General features: G+C 38.2%; 1 protein-coding gene across 2 annotated transcripts in view; it reads left to right on the plus strand.

Moving 5' to 3' along the window:
* The window catches only part of TSPAN2 (tetraspanin 2), a 44,481-nt gene extending 35,479 nt beyond the window's left edge, over window positions 1–9,002 (plus strand). For both annotated transcript variants that reach the window (XM_023222748.1, XM_023222749.1), the window contains 2 exons: window positions 3,418–3,501; window positions 6,463–9,002. In XM_023222748.1, coding sequence (XP_023078516.1) covers window positions 3,418–3,501; window positions 6,463–6,528 — 150 coding nt within the window. In that variant the 3' untranslated portion in view covers window positions 6,529–9,002. The remainder of the gene's footprint in view (window positions 1–3,417; window positions 3,502–6,462) is intronic.
* Window positions 9,003–9,528: the final 526 nt, after the last annotated feature.

Genomic DNA, 9,528 nt, shown 5'->3' on the forward strand with positions numbered 1-9,528 from the left:
GGAGACACTGCAGGAAGGAGAGGGAATGGTCACCAGGCCCATATGCTGCTGTTGAGGGCAATTCAGTACTGATCAGCTGCCTACCTTATGTTCGGCACTGTGGATGCAAAGGGGAAAGAGAAAAGGTTCCTACTCCCAAGGAGCTTGCATTGCAGTCTAATAGGAGGGACGAACATGAAGTCCATACAGTGCAGTGATTAGGCATGCATGGAATGTGCATCGTGCTCCGAAAGCACAGAGGGAAAGACACTTAGGAGAGGCCAGAGGCTGGGAGATGGGGAAGGCTGACTGGAGGTAATGATGTCTCAGCTAAATCTTCAAGAATGGAAAGTAATTATGCTAGCATTGGGCAGGAAGCAGGAGGGGGAGGCCTGCCTGCAGAGAGACCAGGGTAAACAACAGCACAGAGGTAGAAATGCCATGGTTTGTGTGGGGAACTAAAAGCCTAAGAAGGTCTGCTAATAACTACTGAAAAGCTGGCAGGATTTAGCAGGTAAGGAACCAACTGGTGCGTGCTATGAGGGATGGAATGAGGACAGAGCCCAGGTTTCAGAGAGCAAGATGTGAGGAGAGAGAGCATCCTTTCAAGAAGTTTGGATTTGAGCTAAGGACACAAAAAGAAAGCTTACAAAAGCCAAAGTCCACATTACCATTAAACATATAGAAAATATAGGAAATTAAAAGTAATATTTAAAATTAATAGCACATTAAAATGAAGAGATGCTGTTGTTTAACCTATGAAATTGACCAAGTGTTTTTTTTTCCCCTTAATAATACACAGTTTTGGTACGAGTGATGTGATGAGCATGTTCAGAGAAATTAGTAAATCGTTTTAAAGATCAGTATGACTGTGTAAGACTAGAGGATTAAGTATGTTTATGCTCTTCTATCCAGAAATTCTACTTCTCGGAGTTTATTCTAAGGAAAACAAATCAGAAATGCAGACAGACATTTTTGTGCAAACCATGTTCATTACATGTTATTCATAAGAACAAAACGCTGGATAGGCTGTTAATATGTGGCAGTAGGGGATTGTTTAGATAAATTGTGATATATTCATATGATGAAATGTTTTACCACCATTAAGGATCATGATTTCGTCTGTAATCCCAGCATTTAGGGAGGCAAAGGGAGGTGAATTGCCTGAGCTGAGGAGTTCAAGCCCACCCTGGGCAACATGGTGAAATCCTGTCTCTACTAAAAATACAAAAATTAGCCAGGCATGGTGGCATGTGCCTGTAATCCCAGCTACTCAGGAGGCTGAGGCAGGAGAATCGCTTGAACCTGGGAGGCAGAGGTTGCAGTGAGCCGAGATTGCGCCACTGCGCTACAGCCTGGGTGACAGAGCAAGACTCTGTCTCCAAAAAAAAAGAATCATGATTTCAAAGAATTTTTTAGTGAAACAAGGCATTTTTGAAGTTGTTAAGTTAAAAAAGCACACTGTTGAATATAGAGAATGACCTAAGGGTGTAGGTGTGTTTGTGTGTGTAAGTATCACCAACAAATTTATTACCTTTTGTGGTGAGAGTACAGATGCTTCTTTTTCAAAAAAAAATCTGTTTTCCAGATTTCTACAAGAAACATGTATTCCTTTTGTGACTAAAGCCAATATATCTTTTGTACATTTGTTTTTTACAAAAAGAAACTGGCAATGAAGGGAAAGGAGAGCCTACTGGCAGAACTAGAGGAGGACATTCTTGAGTGTTGTTTTGTTTGTTTTGATTGAAGAACTTGAGCATGGTAATAGGATAAGTAGAAATGTCAATGGATAAGGAGAGGCTGAATGTATAGGAAGGAAAAAAAGTAACTGGCAGCACAGGCTTCCTGAGGAGCTGAGGGAGAGACCCAAAGCAGGATAGGAGGTTAACTTTCTTTTATTTTTATTTATTTATTTGTTTATTGAGACGGAGTCTCAGTCTGTTGCCCAGGCTGGAGTGTAGTGGCAAGATCTTGGCTTACTGCAACCTCCGCCTCCCAGGTTCAAGTGATGCTCCTGCCTCAGCCCCACTAGTAGCTGGGATTACAGGCAGGTGCCACCATGCCCAGCTAATTTTTGTATTTTTAGTAGAGATGGGGTTTCGCCATGTTGGCCAGGCTGATCTCGAACTCCTGACCTCAGGTGATCCACCCACCTCAGCCTCCCAAAGTTCTGGGATTACAGTTGTGAGCCACCACGCCCAGCCATGAGGTTAACTTTCAACAGAGAAGGGTACCTCTTTGGCTCTGATTAGAGAAAAAGGAGTCAGGAGTGTGCTTGCTACCTACAGCAATGCCTGGCACTGAAGGAAGGGAGCATCTAAGTGTATAGGAGAAGGAGAGGAAGAGTGAAAGAATTGCTATAGGTTGACTCTCATTTTTTCCACTAAGTAAGGGAGCCACTCTATAGAACAGTAGTTTTCATACTTTTGTCAGAATGTGTTATAGCTTTCTCCTGTGGATCTGTGTCCTTCTCTAAACTGTGAATTCCCAGAAAGCAGGAGAAACCATATCCTATTGTCTCTGCATCTGCCACCCCTCTTCCAGTGACTAATGCAAGGTAGATGCTCAAGAAATGTTTGTTGAATGAATGAAGTGTGATCGGAAATACAAAGAGAGAAGTGAGGGTTTCACATAGCTCAGATGGTATCTGAAGGAACCAACCAGTGACAAGCGAACAGATCTGAACAACCTGAGGATACTGTTGAATTGAGAGTATCCGGCTATTTAAGAGCACTCCAAATAGGAGTGTTTGAAGTTGGGGAAACTAATAATAGTTACAGGTGATCTATTTGGCTTTCTGTCTAAGTTTCCCCACATCCATGAAGGCCCTTTGAATCTATGCTGCACAGGTCTCTTATGGGCACAGATGAAAGGATAGGAACCCACCCAGCCCAGCCCAGCCACCACAGAAAAGAATGATCTTTTAGCTCCCAAGACTTGGCTTTTCTAATTCTTGGCTTTCCTTTGTTTAACTTGAACCTGTTAAGACTTTTTAGTTTCTTAATAGGTCATGCCTACCTTGCATAGTAAATTGGATCAAAGACATAGAAAGTATTTTAAACTGTAAAGGACAATATGAAAACAAAGAGTTATTGTTTTAAGGGCATTTTACTTATTTGCTACAAGTAAGAAGTGGCTCCAAATTTTTAGATTCCTTGGAACCAGACTTCCTCCAGTTATATTTCAGGGCTCTGAAGAAGCCAATGTCCTAAACATGAAAATCTCACCCAAAAGAGTGACTTCTATTTTTTTCCCCAAACTGCATTTTTGCGTTGTTTATCAAGATGATGTTATCAAAGATGAATTGTTGAAACACGAGTAGAAGCTGGCGTGGATTGACTCTCATAGAATGAACTGTAGGGATGGAAAGGATTGGATCAGGGTAATGATTGACACATACAATCAGTTTTTATTCCTGGCTTTTTTTCCTCAAAACAGAATTGCATCGATGAAATTGAGACCATAATCAGTGTTAAGCTCCAGCTCATTGGAATTGTCGGTATTGGAATTGCAGGTCTCACGGTGAGAAAGTTCTAGAACTTGCCTTTTCTGCCCTCTAAAAGCCTTGAAACTTTGCATCTTATTTCTCTTCAAGTGTGATAGCATCTTAAGAGAGAATTCTCATAAAGAAAAAAGACCTTTGTTCACAATGTGTTGTATCTTCTAAGAACAAAGCTCATTAAATATATTAATAGTTTGTCCTCTAAAATATAATACAAATTTCAACTTTAACTCATTATGACCTTGAGTGTACCATTGTTATTAACTTCCCATTTTAAGGCTACCATCCCTAACCCAGATAAATGATTTTCAGTTCTGGGTCTCTTTCTACTGTTAGAAATTCAATGCAACGTATCAGGTTAATCTCTCTCATCTATGATTTGAAGAGGCAGCAGAGCATAGAGATTAATAGGGTGAGCTCTGGCATCACATAGTTTGGATTTAACTCTGGACTCCACCACTTGCAAGCTCTGGGATCGTAGGAAAGTTTCTTAACTTCTCTACACTTCAATTTCCTCATCTTGTTAATATATAAACCTCATAAGACTGCCGTGAAAATTAAATGGGATACTACATATAAAGTAGTATTACAAATTATTACAGGTAAAGTGTCTGGGACATATAGCACTCAACAAATGCCAGCTCTGAATAATCTACCAGGCAAAGGCAAATGCCATAGAAGGTATTAAGCGTAGTACATCCAGGCCACCACCAGGTGGCTCTGTACCTCTAAAGTACAAAAGAAGAGTGTGTGGGAAGAACGGAGAGCAGCCGACAGGTATGGCAGGAGTTGCGGGAGATGGTAATGGAGAGAGTGTTGCGTCCACATCATTGAGGTCTCTGCATGCCCCTTTGAAAGGGTGGGCTTCATCCTTAAGGAGAGAGGAGTCACCAAGGGTTGGAAGAACCTGTGGTAGAGGATAGAGGAAAGGTTGGAGGGAGGCAAGATTGGATTTCGGAGGCTGGTTAAAGGGTGATTTCCATTGTCCAGGGGTTGGGTGATAATAGCTAATACTAAGATGTCACTTAGTCTCTAGCCCTCTATGTAGATTAATTCATGGCCTAAACTAAGGCAAGGGCTGTGGGAATTGTGAGGAAATCAGTGAATTTGCAGTTATCAGGGGACACACAAGCACCTTCCCCTTTTCTGTATTTAGAGCACAGAGGGGTGGGGAAGTGGCTGGAAATACTCTGCTGAGGCCCTCCAAATCAAGGGACAGCTCTCAGGTCCTCCCCACCTGCTCTGGGGATAGCCTGGCTGCAGTTCTGCAGCTCCCCAAAGGACAATCCTGAGGCAGGTCTGAGCATGTGCTACATAATGGAGAGTTTCACAATCTCAGCAAATGAGCAGCCTAGAAGCCTTCACCCCTGACTCGTGTCAGCAGTAGACTGAGACTGAAGAAGTCTCACTGAAGCCAGGATGGGGTAGAGATTACATCCAACCTTATGGCAGTGGTAAAGGGGAAATGCCCATAGTGAGCCTATCTTGAGTCGGCACCTCCAGGTTTCTTCGTTGGTTCTTTTCTCGGTGAAGTGAGAGTTGCACAATGTAATCAGTTAACTAAATGTCCATTGAGTGTCTCCTGTGCTACATACTGGTGCTGAGTCCTGTCATCCAGAAGCTTGAAATCCTGTTCCTGGCCATACCCTTACCTGCTTCTGTCCCTCCCTTTTCAAAACAACTGATCATTCATCTTTTTTTATTTTTTTATTTTTATTTTTTATTATACTTTAAGTTCTAGGGTACATGTGCATAACATGTAGGCTTGTTACATATGTATACTTGTGCCATGTTGGTGTGCTGCACCCATCAACTCGTCAGCACCCCTCAATTCATCTTATTGAATTTAACATTTACAGATCCTAGTCTGGCTTAGGATGGAATTGAGGAGAGAACCAGAAAGTTATAGTACCCATTTTTTAAAATAAACCTCGACAGTAGTTTATAGAATGGTGCCTACAGATAGGGGTCCATGGGCTCCACAAAATTGTAGGGGAAATAACTGCAGACAAGAATCTTTGACATTCTTCTATTTAAACCATGGAAGTGGATATTGATTTCATTCAAGTATTTGACTTCTCAGAGAACTATCCAAAAGGTAAAAGTCAATAATATCATAGTATAAACACTTTAGTTTATGCTTTGCTAAAACTGTTGAATTAAACAGTGAAGCATCATTTGCCCTTAAAAATGGACCAAAATGAAGTGATGCTCCACTTTTTTTCTTTTTTTGTGAGACAGGTTCTCTGTCACCAGGGAGTGAAGTGGTGCGATCATAGCTCACTGCAGCCTCGACCTCCTGGGCTCAAGCGATCCTTCTGCCTCAGCTTGCCAAGCACCTGGGACTGTAGGGACACACCACCATACTCGGCTAATTTTTGTATTTTTTGTAGTGACAGGGTTTCACCATGTTTCCCAGGCTGGTCTAGAACTCTTGAGCTCAAGCGATCCTCCCACCACAGCCTCCCAAAGTGCTGGGATTACAGGCATGAGCCACTGCACCCAGCTGATACTCCATTTTTTGATATACGGACACTGTTGTAAAAATTCAGAGCTTTTCCAACAATAGAAAATTATTTAGACCACAAGCATATCTAAACAACAAATGGTTATGAACACAGTTTTCAAAATAAACTTATAAAAGAGATATGGGATTAACCTGAAATATAAAATTCCAAAGCCAGTATTATATCTGTCTTTCACAAGTATTCAGAACGGTTCTATAATTCTGAAGCAGGGTGGGTTCCTTTAAAGTAGAGCCTTCTTACTTGTTAACAATAATCATATACATTTAAACAGTTAATCTGGAAATCTTTATCCCATAGCCAACCTTAAGTAACATACTAAAATGTCATTTGTAACTGGTAATTATTGGTTATAATTATTTGTTAACTTGAGTTAGACACACAGGAAGTCTGCTGAACTTTTTACCAATCAGTACCCATTTCAAAGTCACCAATGAGTGTTTCCTTCTGTTTCAGATCTTTGGCATGATATTCAGTATGGTCCTCTGCTGTGCGATACGAAACTCACGAGATGTGATATGAAGCTACTTCTACATGAAAATTGCAATCTAAAGCTTTCATACCAAATGTCACAGGAGCTGTCTCCCAGCTCATTTTTAATACTGAAATGACATTAGTATCTAAAATAATTTGCTGTCAATTGTACATTTGCATGAATACATATGTTTGGCTCATTACTGGTTTACCCCTTGAGTGAATGCCTGTGAATGTTGACTGAGAGCATATTCGTATGTGGTCTGTGTGTTTCTGAAATATGCTTTATACATAATGAAATCTGTTTGCTGGGAATTCCTGATTCTTGTTATATAAGAGAAACAACCTATTTCACTCCCAGAAAAAAAGATCAAAGAGCTTTCAGAAACTTTGAGAACTTGGTTATTTAGAAAAAGTGATAATGGGTCAATTTCTCAGACTGTAGCCATTGAAAATTAGATGCAGAGAATTCAGAGATTTCTTCTTAATGGAAGCAATAAGCTGTAAGAATTGAGAGATCACAATGGAGTGTTAAAACTGACTGTATCCAAGTTGGTTGTAAGGGTGTCCTGGGTTTTTTTTATATACATGCTCTCCCCAGAATACAGTAAACCACAGTTTTAGAACTAAACACATCTGTAAAACTAAATATAGCATGGAAAATCGAATTTGAATAAGTCATGCTTTCCTAGAATTTAAAAATAAAAAAGTCTTCCTCTGGAAAGAGAAGTCACACAGACAATCATGTGCCCTATAAAAGTGAGTGTTTATAGGACTAAAAACCTTTTAACAACTTTTTAAGGAAATATTTTTGTTCTTATACAAAAACATGTAAATATTGCTTTGTTACTTTCCTTTTCTCACCCTGCTGTAAACTACTGCAACCCTCACATCCTCAAAGGGACTTTTATCTCAAACTCTTCTGTTTCTCCAAATATAAGGACAAAAAGACTAAAGCAAGAGGTCTGGCAGTTGAAAATTGTGGGAAAGAGAATTTTTACTGGCACTGTATCTTTGAAATACCTCATAACTTGCGTTTACATGTTTTCCCAATTTTTTGTATTTTTCTTATGTCTCCACCTGGAGAATTCTTCATAGATTAAGAACTACAGTTTTCACCACTTAAAATAAGTAAAGCAAAGTCCTTCATAATTTAACCATTAGCATCTTTGGCCAAACCAAAATAAAGAAAAGCATCTTCTAGTTGTGTGCAGACAACAGAAACAAGTTAAGGAAACAAAAATGCTTATATACTCACAGAACAAAAATATGTTCTTTTTGTGCAAATCCCCTGTGAAAATAAAATTTTCCTTTTTTTTTGGTCTTAATGCTTCATTTTAAGTTAGTAAACCCAAATTTAGGATTTACATTGGCAAATTTTTCAGTAATTTTTAACATGTTACATTTAGTAAACCATAGATTTTTTTAAAACTGCATTTTATAAGGCCACACTTAAGTGAAAATACGGGAGACTTTGGAAACTGCCAAGTGAACTTCTATACATGTGAAAACACAAGTCTTTGAGTGTGCACTAAAAGTGTCACACTCCCAAAAAATCTCACAAAACATTTTGCTAAAAAGATATAACTGCTTGAAGTAGTCTCTCTCCCATGGAGAACCACATTTCTCTTTCTGCCATACTTGCTACTGCTACTGATTTTGGGGGAAACTTTTCTAGAAGAACAAAGGTCATATTTGAGGCAAGCTAAAAACTTAATTATACATAGCTACTTTACTGTGTCTATAGCTAAAGAAAAATTGTTTTACAAAAATTACTTCATGAAATATAACTTGTATCCCAGTAGTTGAGAAATGTGACCTTTTAGGCAAAGAACAGACAGTCCATCTCTCTTAGCTTTAGTTTATCTCTTTGCCTGAAGACAGGAAACAGGCCCAAGTACATACTCAGGTTCTTTCCAACTCAGAATTATCTCTGATTCCACAAAAGTGAGTTTAATTTCCTATCTGAATTAACAACTTTAAAGGAGACTACAATAGTTAAAAGTGGAAGAATAGAAATAAATAAATTTAAAAAGAAATGAATTAAAGTAGAAGAGAAGGGTTCTGTTCCATGTACGGTTTAATGTGCCCCTTTGGGGGTAAGCTTTCCAAAATATGTGTGTGAGAAAAATTAGAAAATTCCACCACTAAGCTACAATAGATTTTATATGTGTGTGTCTGTGTATATACATACACAGGAAGATAAATATATATATCTGTATAAATAGACACATATAGTATATCTATACATAGATATATAATCCCTATATATCTTGATTCTACAAATATCTTTATACATATATAATCTGAATATATACATGTATATATAGATATGTGTGTGTGTATATATATATACACACACACACATATACATAAATTTTCAGTTATTTCTGTTCCCCTGAACTAATTTGAGATTAGATCCAAATACACTTTTAAACGTCTCATGCCAAGGCACTGAACTAAAACTTCTTAATGTTGAAATATTTTAAGTGATTTCATATTAAATTTTCTATATACTGAAATTGCTTGCTTGATTTATCTTAAAGTCCTATTGTATCTTTCTACAAACCTTCACCCAACTTATCTAAATGTCTAACTACCAATCAAATAATGTGATTAAAAAAAACAGAGTGGTAACCCTTCTATAATTTGCTATTGATAGTTGACTTAAAAGCAACACCCTAAGGACTATTATTGCATATACAGTCATCTCTCAGTATTTATAGGAGAATGGTTCCAGGATCCCCTGTGGATACCAAAATCCACAGATGTCCAAGCCCCTTATATAAAATTGTATGGTATTTGCATATAACCTATGCATATCCTCTCATATACTTTATTTTTTTAATTTTTATTTTTTTATTATTACATAATAGTTGTACATATTTATGGGATATATGTGATATTTTGATATTAGCATACAATGTGCAATAATCACATCAGGGTAATTGGGATGTCTATTACATGAAATATTTATCATTTCCTTGTGTTGGGAACATTCCAGATCTCCTAGGTCTTTTAAAATATATAATAAATTATTGTTAACTA

Source organism: Piliocolobus tephrosceles, chromosome 1 (genome assembly GCF_002776525.5).
Source record: "Piliocolobus tephrosceles isolate RC106 chromosome 1, ASM277652v3, whole genome shotgun sequence".
Lineage (NCBI taxonomy): Eukaryota > Metazoa > Chordata > Mammalia > Primates > Cercopithecidae > Piliocolobus > Piliocolobus tephrosceles.